This window comes from Myxocyprinus asiaticus, chromosome 5 (genome assembly GCF_019703515.2).
Source record: "Myxocyprinus asiaticus isolate MX2 ecotype Aquarium Trade chromosome 5, UBuf_Myxa_2, whole genome shotgun sequence".
Lineage (NCBI taxonomy): Eukaryota > Metazoa > Chordata > Actinopteri > Cypriniformes > Catostomidae > Myxocyprinus > Myxocyprinus asiaticus.
The window spans coordinates 40,428,148-40,443,402 of NC_059348.1; the positions used below are offsets into that span (position 1 = coordinate 40,428,148).

General features: G+C 36.8%; 1 protein-coding gene across 6 annotated transcripts in view; it reads right to left on the reverse strand.

Moving 5' to 3' along the window:
• Positions 1 to 10,807, reverse strand: part of myo9b (myosin IXb) — a 59,424-nt gene extending 48,617 nt beyond the window's left edge. For all 6 annotated transcript variants that reach the window (XR_007897278.1, XM_051698477.1, XM_051698476.1 and 3 more), the window contains exons 1-2: positions 10,479 to 10,807; positions 8,391 to 9,295 (exon numbers count right to left, since the gene is read on the reverse strand). Coding sequence is in view for 5 of the 6 variants with exons in the window: in XM_051698477.1 (XP_051554437.1) it covers positions 8,391 to 9,227 (837 nt within the window). In the remaining variant the exon portion in view is untranslated. The remainder of the gene's footprint in view (positions 1 to 8,390; positions 9,296 to 10,478) is intronic.
• Between the last annotated feature and the right edge of the window lie 4,448 nt (positions 10,808 to 15,255).

Consider the following 15,255-nt stretch of genomic DNA (forward strand, 5'->3'; position numbering starts at 1 on the left):
TACAGTTATTGAATTAAATATGAGTGAATTTACATATGTACATGACATATTTATACAATATTGCACTATGGGAGTCCTGACGGCAGTTTGAGTCATGAAGGCATGAACTGTTATTAAACGAATGTTATCTTTACAAGAATAATGAAAACGATCAATATTTACAAGATGGCGTCATGGATGGCCACCTCAGTATGTAGCTCGGTATGTAGCTCTTCAGTTCTTTTGTTGTTTTTGTTTGTTTGTCCTGTGTTTAGTAATATTTTTCCAGTCAGTTTTACCAGGGACGAACTGCTGAACATTCGGCAGCATATACCAGACAACCTTTTCCCGGTTTTTGAATATTCTGACGTTTTGCTGGACATTTTACTTGGAGGCGCAGCTGTGTTGTTTGGGAGACGCAGGCGAGGGAGACGAGCAGGCGCGCTGGTCAGGCTCCGTCGGCGTGGCTTTCGAACAGCGCTGCCGAGTATTCATCTAGCGAATCTCCGCTCTCTTCCTAACAAAATGGACGAACTACATATCCTCACCCGCATAAACAAGGACTTTTCAAACTCTGCTGCCTTGTGCTTCACAGAAACCTGGCTGAATGAAGCCATTCCGGACAGTGCGTTACATCTGCCGGGCTTTCAGCTGTTCAGAGCGGATCGCATTGCGAAGTTAACGGGGAAAACGATAGGAGGTGGAACATGCTTTTACATCAATGAAAGTTGATGTACAGATGTAACAACGTTAAAGAGGATGTGCTGTCCTAATTTGGAAGTGCTCTTTATTAACTGTAAGCCGTTCTATTCGCTGTGGGAGTTTTCCTCGTTTATTCTGGTGAGTGTGTATATCGCTCCAAACGCGTGTGTGAACACAGTGCTGCAACAGCTGACTGATCAAATCACAGACACAGAACAACAATACCCGAACTCAGTTATTATTATTCTTGGGGATTTCAACAAAGCAAATCTCATACGTGAACTGCCCAAATACAAACAGCACATTACATGCCCCACTAGAGACAGGAACATACTGGATCATTGCTACACAACAATAAAGGATGCATATCACTCTGTCCCTAGAGCAGCTTTGGGACTCTCTGATCACTCTCTGGTTCATCTTCTTCCAACCTACAGGCAGAAATTAAAATCAAACAAGCCAGTAATGAGGACTGTGAAGAGATGGACCAATGAAGCAGAGCAGGAACTACAAGCCTGCTTCCATTGCACGGATTGGAGTGTTTTTGAGGCTGCAGACACCAATCTGGACGAGCTCACAGATACTGTTACATCATATCATATCAGTTTCTGTGAGGATATGTGCATTCCTACTAGGACTTATTTAAAGTTCAACAATGACAAACCGTGGTTTACAGCAGAGCTCAGGCAGCTTCATCAGGCCAAAGAGGATGCTTACAGGGGTGGAGATAAAGTCTTGCACAATCAGGCCAGGAACACACTGAACAAGGAAATCAGAGTGGCTAAAAGAAGATACTCTGAGAAGCTGAAAAACAAGTTTTAAGCTAATGACCCTGCATCAGTGTGGAGTGGCATGAAACAACTCACAAATTACAGGACTCCTACCCCCAACCCTGTGGTGGACCAACAACTGGCTGACGACCTGAATGTGTTCTACTGCAGATTTGAAAGGCCCAATCTCACACCCCACACCGACCTTCACTTCACACACACACCAACACCCCCTGCAACCCCCCATCCTCACCCCTCCTGCTACTCAACCTGCACTTAAAATTTGTGAAAATGATGTGAGCAGGGTCTTTCGGAAACAAAAGACGAGGAAAGCTTCAGGACCAGATGGCGTCTCACCAGCGTATCTTCAATCTTGTGCTAACCAGCTGGCCCCCATCTTCACACAGATCTTCAATAGATCACTGGAGACTGAAGAACATCACTGGACCCTTTCTAGATTCCCTTCAATTTGCTTATAGAGCAAACAGGTCTGTGGATGATGCAGTCAACATGAGATTGCATCATATCCTGCAACACCTGGACAGACCAGGGACATATGCAAGGATCCTTTTTGAGGACTTCAGTTCGGCTTTCAACACCATCATCCCAGCTATACTCCAGAATAAATTACACCAACTCTCTGTTCCCATGTCGATCTGTCAGTGGATTACCAGCTTTCTGACAGACAGGCAGCAGCTTTTGAGACAGGGGAAACTCACTTCCAGCACCTGTACAATCAGCACTAGTGTCCCCAGGGATGTGTGCTCTCCCCACTACTCTTCTCCCTCTACACCAATGACCCCTCTGTAAAGCTCCTGAAGTTTGCAAATGACTCCACTGTCATCGGCCTCATCCGAGATGACGATCAGTCTGCATACAGAAGGAGGTTGAACAGCTGGCTGTCTGGTGCAGTCAAAACTACCTTGAGCTGAACATGCTCAAAATGGTAGAGATGACTGTGGACTTTAGGAGGAATACCCCAACACTGACCCCCCCTCACCATTCTAAACAGCACTGTGGCAGCAATGGAGTCATTCAGGTTCCTGGGCACTACCATCTCACAGGACCTGAAGTGGGAGACACACATTGACTCCATTGTGAAAAAGGCACAGCAGAGGTTGTACTTCCTTTGCCAGCTGAGGAAGTTCAACCTGCCACAGGCACTGCTGATACAGTTTTACTCAGCAGTCACTGAGTCTGTCCTCTACACTTCAATAACTGTCTGGTTTGATTCAGCTATGAAATCAGACATCAGAAGACTACAAAGGACAGTTCGGACTGCTGAGAGGATTATTGGTTGCCCCCTGCCACCCCTTCAAGAACTAAACACTTCCAGAGAGAGGAAAAAGGCTGGAAAGTCATTTTTTGACTTCAGTACCCCACTGTTAACCAAAGTGCCATTGTTATAGCCCTAATTCACCAGCAGAGTCATCTTTGATTTTTTTACAGGAAAAACAAAGAGGATGTGAGGGATAGGCGTACAGTCTCTTCAATGAGTTGTACAGTTGTTAAGTGTTTTTAATCGTTCCGCTGATGAAACATTGAAAAACATCTTTCCAAGACAATTCAGTAGACAAAAAACTCCAGACAACATGAGTTAAAATTAGATGTGATCTAGGAGCTTTTAATACATACTGAATGTCTCTGCAGAGACGATAAGTCTATCCCTCACAGCCTTTTTCATTCCCATCAAAAATCACAGAAGGAGCTACTGTGAATAAGGTCTATACTGTCTGACAACACCACTGTACCATGGTACCACCGCAGTGCTTTTAGTACTAAATAATTGAGTTGTATTATTGCTAAAGCCACAATTTCACAAGCTTATTGGGATCAATATGGGCTCCTAGTTCTTAAAGAAATGTTCCAGGTTCAATACAAGTAAAGCTCAATTGACAGCATTTGTGGCATAATGTTGATTACCACAAAAAAAAAAAAAAGACTCGTTCCTCCTTTTCTTTAAAAAAAGCGCAAATCTGTGTTACAGTGAGGCACTTACAATAGAAGTGAATGTGGCCAATTTTTGAATGTTAAAATACTCACTGTTTCAAAAGTATAGTAACAAGACATAAAGGATATATACGTCCAAACATGATTTTACTGTGATAAAATCACTTACAAACCTTTTCTGGTTAAAGTTATACCCAATTTTACAACTTCGTTACCATGGCGATGTAATGTCAACAAACCCTACAATCCTAAAATGACAGTAAAAATGACAATTTAAACAACCTTACACCTCAAATAATACACAAGTTTTTAAAAAATACAGGCTTCACATTTCTGTGTTTAAACCCCTCAAAAATTGGCCACATTCACTTCCATTGTTAGTGCCTCACTGTAATACAGATTTGTGCTTTTTTTAAAGGAGGAACAACTCAAAATTCATTTTCGTGGTAATCAACATAACGCCATCAATTGAGCTTAACTTGTATTGAACCCGGAACATTTAATGATAACCATTAAAACATCTCATGCACTAAATAAAATATGCATCAAATATTAATGGTCACATCCTCAATGTGCAGCCATATGGTGTGATGCTTGTAACCATCCTCACTCTGGTTGCTTGATCTGCTTCCTTTTACCAATAATGCAACTATTCATGACCTAAATTTTTCCATCCCTCTTCATAAGAAATTCTGTTTTAACCAACGAGGCATAATGCAAAGCCGCTTTGTTCTTCTTTGCCATTCACTTTCTTTGTAATAATTGCTGCAGAAGTGAGAGGCGTTGGGACAGTGTTGATAAAAGCAAATGGCTGTTAGGAAACTTGTTCAACCTGTTTAGGATCAGACTGAGAATCCCAGTAGGTTATTGTGTGACAGGCAGTGAGTGATATAGTCTGATGAAAGGGGGTGAGTGGGACTTCAGATCATAGTAGATAAATCCTCTGAATTACGAGTAAGACCAGAAGGAATATGCACTCCCCACCCCCACCACCGGCATTTTCTATGCTAATTTTGGGAAGGAAATTTGTGGAATTCTATGCAATGGATTTAAACTGAGAGCTGAGAGTACTAAAGTCTATAAGTAAATTATACAGGGGGTTTCAAACTTTTTGATGCTAAGGACCCCCAAATTTGATGATCCCTTTACGAGGGACCCCCTGTGTGAGAAAAATAATAAACATGATATTATACAGACATGTTGTTTGCAAAATTAAATAATTGGCTTTTATAGTGCCATTGTACTACAGAAGAAATAATAATTAATTATTTTTTGAAAATATTTACTTTTTATTAATTTGACTGTGCATCTTTTTTTATATAGTGACGTAAGTTGTTTAAACCGATGATAAACATTTTCACATTTTCTGTATAGCAAAGCATCTTGAAACATAATATAGTTTATATATATATATATATATATATATATATATATATATATATATATATATATATATATATGAAATTATATGCAGATTTGTTTTTATTTTATACTGTTTAAAACTGGCTGTCAATAGAATAAAATAATCACGATTAATCTCATGGCTTCAGAATAAAACAGAAATAATGTCAAATAATTTTAACCCTTTTTTTTTTTTTTTTTTTTTTTTTTTTTTTACATTTTTCATTGATCCCCTAGCGGCACCCTGGGGGTCCCTGGACTCCAATTTGAAAACCCCTGACTTAAAACAATCAAGTTAGTCAAAACATTTAATAAACATGCAAGAGGAAGGAGATGTGTTTGAGATTGATGGATATTCTGATAGAATTCTATGGACACAGATTCTGTGAGTCCTATGAGCTGTTCCCTAGTGGCATTAAACAAAATTTAGGAACTTAGGAAGTGTCTCAGTCCAAACTTTCCAACCTTACACATCATAATAAAAAGCCATGCCTAAACGTTATAGAATTAATGGACAGAGAAGTTGGCAAAAAGGATAACAAATAACATATCCTGGACCAAAGAAAACAGAAGTTCATAGTTACTGAACAAAGCCCACACTGAAGTGGCACCAGTCCTCGGAACAAAGAAAATTGACTTACCAAAGAAATAAAATGCATGCAGTGAAAATGCAACAAAATTGGCTTTTTTGTTTAATTCTAATGAATAAGAGTGCATAAACAGTGAAAAACTTATGCAAAGATAATACTACCATGGCTGTTGTGAAACTGACATTCACCTCATTGTTTAAGTATTTACAATGGTAGCACCTAAAAACATCAGAGTGTGACAAAAACCCATCCACTACCGCTACTGCATCTTTATTGCGAAAACAATAAAGTCTCTATTAATAGTTAATAATTAATTTGTGGAGATCGGAGGTCTGTCTGGATTCCCGTTTTCTCTGGAAGAAGCAGAGGAAGCAGCGTGAAAGCACCCTGTCCATGTGACATGACTAAAGAGTTTCTAGATCCTCCTTGAAACATGCTTAAGGGGGTAAAGGATACCCATTTTGGAACAAAATCATCAAGAGAGCAACCAAGTGGGCTGGGCTGTTTCATAAAACAATCAAGAACTGAAACATTTGACAATTTTTCAGTCCAACACCTTTCATAGTTCTCTTGCGCTGCTAACGGCCCTCAACATGCACAGCTCAAAATGTGCAAAATATGATGAGATGACAAGCCACTTCCTGCACAGAGGTCATCATTTCCACTCTAAAAGGGACTGCTTATCATTAAATCAAGATACAGAGATGAGTTGAACTAGCAAAAATAATAAATCCTGAGCAGACAGTTTTGAGAAGACACACAGGGCTATATTTTCATGACAGCGATTGTGCAGCGCAATTGCAACTACCATGCGCAACACTTTATCTAATTTTCTTGAGAGCGCCAATTTTTAGGGTAATTTTCTTGCCAGTGCAAAGCACAAGTAGGCATGGATGGGAGTGTTTGTGCAATCTGTGGGTGTGTGGGCACAAACTGTGGGTGTGTTGTATGTTAATAAAGTGGTGCAAGGTGCAATTTGCCAAACTCCGAAAATATAGTGGAACATCAAATTATGTCCCTGAAAATCACAGTTGTAGCTGTTTTATGAAACAAAAATGTATACAATTTGTGTTTAACCTTCTAGAGGTCATGGTTTATTTTTCAGTTATAATTACTATTGTGTTTATATTTACAATTGTAATTAAGATCTAATTTGTTTTGGTATTTTCCCACTTGTTGTCGTAGTGCGATTTTAAGTCACTGCAAAGTGGGCCAGTGGAAGAAGTTGGAGAGGGTCAAATGTTTGGATTTGGGGAGGAGGTTATATTTATCACTTCGTTACTTTAATTATATTTTTACTTAATTTGAAAAGTAATTTGATATTAGAAATATTTTTGGGTTAAATTTTTCGTGTTTCAATTAATTCATTGGTTAAAGCAACTGAAGAGCATGCAAAAAATAAAAGATCCCTCGATCCACAGCCTAACCTGCAAGGCAATACAATCACTGTTAATTCTAGCAATGATATGTGTGTAAGTAGATCAATTAGATTCACTCACATTCTCTATAATTTAACCTTCAAGTCCTGACGAGAACCACATTTTCCATGTGTATATAAGAAATGTGTCACTGGAAATATGCCCGACATTCAACAAGGATGCAGTTAATGTATAAAAGGATGTAAGTCCATATTTCTATTCTTCGAATGCATTCGAATACAGCCCATTTGCACAACCAAATTCTTATGAATGTGCTGTCTTTGTTTATGGACCATTTTCACATATCCAGGTTTGCAGAGCGGAAGTAGAATCATAGTTGGGTAAACTTGAATGGCGGTGAATGGGAGACCACAACAAATATCATTTTTGCCCAACCGAAAATATCAGCGATCGCACTTTCACAGCTTTTCAAAGGAAGATAAAAAATATATAGTGCTGGATAACAGTAGTAAGAAGACGAAAATAGGCTACATTTTCTGTCACTCCCTCAGCAGCTGTGTTAGAAGCCTCATCGCAGCTGTGGTAACTCGATTTTAAAACTTACTTCAGGTAATATAATACAAAGTTGAATATTAAAATTGGAAATACAAAAAAGTTTGCTACATTTAAGTTTTTAAATAAGGCGGAAACGTGTCATAACACGTCTGTGAAAAGGGTCCATTTTGCTGGTGTTTGACAGGGAATTGACTACATAATAGGACACTGACGTGTAATAACCTGAGAAGAACCAGACTTAAATTGCACTTTACCCAGCCCATTAGGGCTTTGAGTGTGCAATTTCCCCAAACCCACTTGCTGGACCCAGATTTTACATTGAACTGTGCCAAAATTGTTTAACATACAAAACTAAAATGTATTAATATAAATTATATTACTGCAGTATTATAATGGATCAAAATAATTACATTAAAATAGAATGAACCGCTGTAGGTAATAAATTGCTGCACAAAACCATTGTAGTTGGCACTAACTATGTTTATTATTTATGAAAACCTGTTTTTTTAAGAAGTCTGGGTCGTAGTTTCTTCTACCTTGCATAGTTTTTTCAAGGTTTTCCATGATGAGGGCACATCACGCAACCAATGTTTGCAAATACCTAATTTGGTAATTTTCTACCAAGTGACATGAATTTGCACCAAAATACAGCAGAGTCTGATTGGACACACAGCCTTTGTCGTCAACAACAAAAGATATGCAAGTGTCTTCTCCTCAGTTTAAAGTTGATAGGCCTATTGTGCCATCCTTTTTTATTTGCAACAATTATATGGTTAGATGCATTTTATTATTAGCATTCAAGAATGTTTTTTCCCCTACTGCCTACAACCCTATCAGAACAGACCTCCGACTCATTTTTGGATTGTGACCCAGCAGAGCTACAAGTGCCACTGATCCAAGGGACGTCACAAAACCCTCAAATAATCACAACAACTACAGTCAGGGTCTCAACTTACCACCAACCAATTCTAGATCCTTTCTTGGTTTACTATTACAACCAAGTTGTCAGAGTACAAAATATGAATAGGAATGTGAAAAACCTCAAACCTACAGTAGAAACATACCTCTAAAACAGGGCCTGCCCCCAGGATGGTTCTCTCCACTCCACTAGTATAACCCTTCTGACTAAGGGCAGTCAAGCAGTGGATAAGGAAATTGGTGCTTTGTGTTTTGCCAGAACCACTCTCCCCAGATATGACGATGCACTGGTTGACCCGTTTGTTCAGCATAGTGTGGAAGGCAGCATCCGCAATGGCAAAGACGTGAGGTTCTAGCTTGCCCAGTGTACGGTTCTCATACATCTTGACATATTTAGGATTGTAGATAGGTAGAAACTTGAAGGGATTGACGGCGATAAGAATGTTGCTTGCATAGGTATAGATCTTCTGCTTGTGGAAGCGATAGCGTAGGGTCTCCAAGATGTTGTCCTCAGTGAGCTCAGGGAGGTTACATAAATCATCATATTCCTGAGGCTGTGGTGCAAGAAAGCCCCTAGTCACAAGTCCCTGAGCCACTTTTTCCCGTTGGACAGACGGCATAACGTCGTACTGGATGGATCCATCATGGCTTCCCTCCTGAAGGGCAAAAAAGTATCCATCACTTTGAGGGTGCTGGTCTTGGGCCTTTCTAGGCCAGAGGAGGACTCTATGAACGGGCAGATCACTGGCTTGAAGGATCCACTCCTCTCCCCCGTACTCCTGGACCTCCACAAGGACGTAAGGCTTGGATGTGTCCAAGCCAAGTGTGGTGAGAGCGGTCTTGATGACAGTGGCTGCTGTCGCCTCTTTTGGGACCCTGAGAATGCAGCATTGTCCAAGTTTGACAGAAAACCTGGGGTAGATTTGTAAAGTGCAGACTGTTTGATCCTGGCTGGTTGTCCCCTTGCCGTTCGTGACATTCATTCTTCAAACACATACAGTAGACATACACCAGCATACCACACTGCACAATACAGCATGATAGGTATCATCTAGATAAGAAATGAAAAAAGAAAGTAAACAGCATTCAGACCATCAATGAATGCATGTACACACTTGTCTGTCTAATGTGAGAACTGTAGCAGGTTAAGTAACAAACTGTGTGACACATTTACATCTATATATTGATTAAAAAACAGTATAGTATACAAGTAATATTCTCCCAAATGTTTCAAGAATCTTTAAAGAACATTAAAGAATGAGATAGGACCTTTTTGTTATTTATAATATTCTTAAGCATTTGGACACGCCAAGACACATTTAAATAACCCTTGTGCGTCAATTTAAAAAAGTTACTCTGAGGTCCTTAGAGGACAAAAATGTCCACGTCAAAAAACTGCTATAATAATATTATATATTAATATTATTTTCCACTTTCAATGTGTTAATTTTTTTAACCAACATCAGTCCTGATCATAACTAACTAATAATAATATTCATTCATTTTCAGGATTTTAACCCTTTAAATGCCATTTTGTTTACATAATGTCACTGTTGTTTTTACACACACACACACACACACAAATGTCTCAATACGCACATAAAACACACTCTGACATCCATACCAACACACCCACACAATTTTAGCTACATAATTTATTCAGTTGGCCTGCAGTGCTCTAAACAGAAAATAGGGAAAAAGCATGTATTTTCTCCATATGCGAAACATGACGAAAAATAGCGCCATCTGGTGGAATATATATATATATATATATATATATATATATATATATATATATATATATATATACACACACACACACACACACACACACACACACATTTTGAAGCTAGGGCTCCGGAATGAAAGCATAATATCATAGAATTCATGGTTTTATGCTTTACTAGCACTGGGATCAAATATTGCCGTTTTAATGGGTTTCAATGGGGACATTTTTTGTCCTGAAGGTCCTGAGTGCAATTATTTTGTGTACACAGTGTATTGAAATATCAAAATTCCCCCCAAAATACACACCTTTGGCTAAATTTATGCCGTTGGCATTAACACAGTCAAAATGAAGGAAAAAAACAAAAATACAAAATACAAAAATGACCTGAAGGTTGCACAAGGGAAAAATAAACGCGAAAAAGTATCTTAAGAAAATCCTAAATGCTGTCTCAAAGGCTTGGTAATACACAAATGAAACCACAACATTTTAATACCAATTAACTTACCTGTTTTAAAACACTTTTGCTGTGTTCCAAAGCGGCGTCACATATCCAATATGAAGAAGAAAAAAAAACAACAACAACAACAAAAAAAACCCCTCCTGTGCTTTCCACCCAGAACTTTCAACGGCTGAAGTACTAATAAACCTCGTTCACCTGCATTACAGCGACCAAAACGCGATACACTGATATGTACGGCACAGGTAAAACTATAATGTCACAGTTCACACCGTGCTTAACTGAAGCGGATGAAATCCTAAACTAGAAAATAAGGAAGACCTCAGTGTTGTCTCCTGAATTTTGACGACACTTTCGTTCCTTGTTACTTCCTTACATCGCAGAACGCTTTAATTGCAGCTGATGCGCGATGACACGCTGCCCTCGCCTGCATTGAAACTGACATTGCAGTTGTGACGCGCTGGCGCAGGTACACACCTGAGGGAAATAAATAAATACAATTTCCAACCTCAAATTGCATTGTCAATATTGTTAATGACCATTAATATTTTAATATTTTTTAGTATATTTACATTTAATATATTTAAGTTTATATTTTTATTACATTAGATTTTCATTTAGCCTATTAATTTAGCAGTTATTCATACATTTATTCATTTTTATCATTTAAATATATTAACAATTATTAATATTATCCATCAGTTTATATATTTGTATGATATTTTTTACATAATAAGTGAAACAGTTTTTCAATTTATATAATTTGTATAAATAAATTGATATGTTATTGTATATATAAACTTTTATATTTTTATATCTCATTATATTCAATAAATATATTTCTTTATTGTTTTAATATAATGATTATACTGATACATTATATTTATTTATATATTATTGTAATATTTTATGTTTTAGTAAAGGTGGACCTATAATATTGGAGGACCAAATTACACAAAATTAAATAATAAAATAAATATTTAAATAAATCATTAAATACACGTGAAAATGAAATGAAATCACAAATGAAATAATTAAAAACTATTAATTTATTAAACTGTTGTTGAGTTATGTGCTGATAGCCGTAACACTAAAAATGAAAAGACCCATCCATGTTCGTGCTTACATGAAAAATCAACCCAAAGATAATGCTAAAATGAAATACTAAGGACATTTATTGATTTATGGGGAGATTTAATGATTAATTTAATGATTTTATAGTTTTTAAAACTTTTATTATGCATCAAATTATTTATTTAAATATGTATGTAATTGTTTACTTTTGACAACTTTGGACCACAAAAATAATAAAATAAAATAAAATAAAAAAATGTGACCACAAAGATATGAAAGCAGGATTTGTGTGAGAAATGTAGGGCTATGCTTAAAATAAAAGATAAAAGCACAACAAAATTCAGCAATTATACTTTTTTAAATGGACGATGGAGACTCAGAATAGGCTAACCACAGAAAACTGGGTAGACAGATTTCAGAAGAAAAGAAAAGACTCAAAAGACTTTAGAAACACATTGGGTTTCACGCAAGAGAATAAAGAGTCAGCACTGATAAATGCGCAGATGAACAAAGAGCATCCATTATACGTTTTGATATTTTAAAACCCGCTTTGTACAGATAGATCATGGATTATGTGACTCCAAAACAAATGTTTTATTCTCACCAGTAGATGGCAGCATACATCATCAATCTCTTCACTTCAGCAGCACAATAAAGTCACTATTGAAATGTTACGTTGTAGTGGAGTCTTATTAAATGCATTAAATTAAATTTCAAATAAGTTCATGTACAGTAAAAATAGAAAGTTTTGACTAGAATTTAAGAGTTTAAGAAATAACTTATCAAAAGTAACCTTCCAAATTCCACATATTTTGTTTGTGAAGAAGCAGCAAACATGCTTATTTGATGCAGTCCCCTTTAAATGTTGTCTTCAAATTGCTGCAGCTGCTGCAGAGATAGTCAGTGATGCAAAGCATGCAGAGTGGGTGATTCAGAGCTGGCTTGCACTGTCAACACACACACACACACACACACAAATAACTTTATTTACTTCTTTATTATTTATAACTATTTTTTTTTACTTTTTGTGCGATGATCAAATTGAAAAATAAAATTGCCTATATTAAGTGTAGTTTTATACGTTTTCTAAGCAAAATAGGGTTGATATTCAACAATATTTTATCGGTAGGGCACAACAGGCCAAATGCCCCCTGAGTAAAAGGCACTTTTAATTTTCTCCCAAAACACTAACACCAAAAACTACCCCAGGACTTTCCTAAACTCGCATTTGTCACAATACATTTCAAAATATTCCTGATCCATGAGTTCATTGAATGTACTGTCTAAAGGTTGATATTGAGATAATTTGACATTGAATATGTTTTAAAATGTTGCTAATTTAGCTAATGAGAATCCCTGAAATTATCAGATTTATATAGAAACAGAATACTTATTTGTCAATTTCAGTTTTGTTCAAGGTCAGAAAAAAAGAAAAAAAAGGGTTTTCAATAACTGCCCACTAAGTGAAAGGATAGTATTTGGGGTAAAATGTTGCTCCATTGTTGTGAGCCCCTTGGACCTGTGGGCCCCTAGAATCATTACCACCTTTCACCCCATCTTGTGCCCTCTTAATCTTCCTCTCCCTCTTTATGTGTGTGAATGGTAGCAGCCAGTGTACGAGGACAAATCCTGCAAAAATAATAAACTGCAAATGAAATAGACAAATAAATACAAAAATGTATACTGTATATCTGCATGGCCGTGCATAAATAAACATATAAATAACTATATGTGCGAGGAGCTATACAAATAATTATATAAAAAATATAAATGAATACATAAATGCACTGATCAATGCAAAAATAATTCAATATAAAACAATTAAATGGTTGGGCAAATGCAAAAAATATTAAAGGAAATGCAAACTTGAAAGTTGATTTTTAATTCCACATTTCTCTTTTTCTTAAATCATCCATTTTATTTATATAGTTCCGTATTTATTTTTCCTTTGCGCAACATGCTCATCAATGCGATTTATATAGGCTATGTACACTGGTGACCAAAAGATTGGAATAATGTACAGATTTTGCTCTTATGGAAAGAAATTGGTACTTTTATTCACCAAAGTGGCATTCAGCTGATCACAATGTATAGTCAGGACATTAATAACGTGAAAAATTACTATTACAATTTGAAAAAAAATAAATTCTGAACTTCTTAAACTACTTCAAAGAGTTCTCATCAAAAAATCCTCCACGTGCAGCAATGACAGCTTTGCAGATCCTTGGCATTCTAGCTGTCAGTTTGTCCAGATACTCAGGTGACATTTCACCCCACGCTTCCTGTAGCACTTGCCATAGATGTGGGTCTTGTCGGGCACTTCTCACGCACATTACAGTCTAGCTGATCCCACAAAAGCTCCATGGGGTTAAGATCCATAACACTCTTTTCCAATTATCTGTTGTTCAATGCCTGTGTTTCTTTGCCACTCTAACCTTTTCTTTTTGTTTTTCTGTTTCAAAAGTGGCTTTTTCTTTGCAATTCTTCCCATAAGGCCTGCACCTGAGTCTTCTCTTTACTGTTGTACATGAAACTGGTGTTGAGTGGGTAGAATTCAATGAAGCTGTCAGCTGAGGACATGTGAGGCGTCTATTTCTCAAACTAGAGACTCTGATGTACTTCCTCTTGTTTAGTTGTACATCTGGGCCTTCTACATCTCTTTCTGTCCTTGTTAGAGCCAGTTGTCCTTTGTCTTTGAAGACTGTAGTGTACACCTTTGTACGAAATCTTTAGTGTTTTGGCAATTTCAAGCATTGTATAGCCTTCATTCCTCATAACAATGATTGACTGACGAGTTACTAGAGAAAGCTGTTTCTTTTTTTTTTTGTTGCCATTTTTGACCTAATATTGACCTTAAGACATGCCAGTCTATTGCATAATGTGGCAACTCAAAAACAAACACAAAGATAATGTTAAGCTTCATTTAATGAACCAAATAGCTTTCAGCAATGTTTGATATAATGGCAAGTGATTTTCTGGTACCAAATTAGCAATTTAGCATGATTACTCAAGTATAAGGTGTTGGAGTGATGGCTGCTGGAAATGGGGTCTGTCTAGATTTGATCAAAAATGACTTTTTTCAAATAGTGATGGTGCAGTTTTTTTACATCAGTAATGTTGTGATCAGCTGAATGCCACTTTGGTGAATTAAAGTACCAATTTCCTTCCGAAACAGCAAAATCTGTACATTATTCCAAACTTTTGGACGCCAGTGTAATTATTTAAATATTTGAATATCTTCTCGCACATTTAATTGCTCATATAGGCTATTTATTTATGCACAACTATGTGAATTTATTTATATATTTTTGTTTTTATTTATTTATAATTTTTTCATGTTTTGTCCTCCATACTAGTGAGGCTAAATGGTTAAAAAAAAAAGAGAGGAGAAATCGCACTGTTTGTTTCTGCCTTTTGCAACAGTTCTCTGTGACCACAGCAGACATGTGCTCCTAATCACGTCACCCCAACAGTACAGCATAAACAAACATCTGGTTTCCATAGTAACATTCTCTGCATCCTAGCAACAAAAAATAAACAACAAGAGATATAAATTAGGTTACACATCTTTCATAAAGGCCTAATCTTCTTTCAGTTATTTGATTATAAATGAACAGATGGAAATCAGATACCAATACCAGCAGGCTATGCATTGGAGCAGAATGTCATTTTAAACGATAAAAGAAAGTACACCGTAACCACTGAATACACTCTTTATTTAGGGGCTAAAGAAAGCGAGCGTGAGAGAACA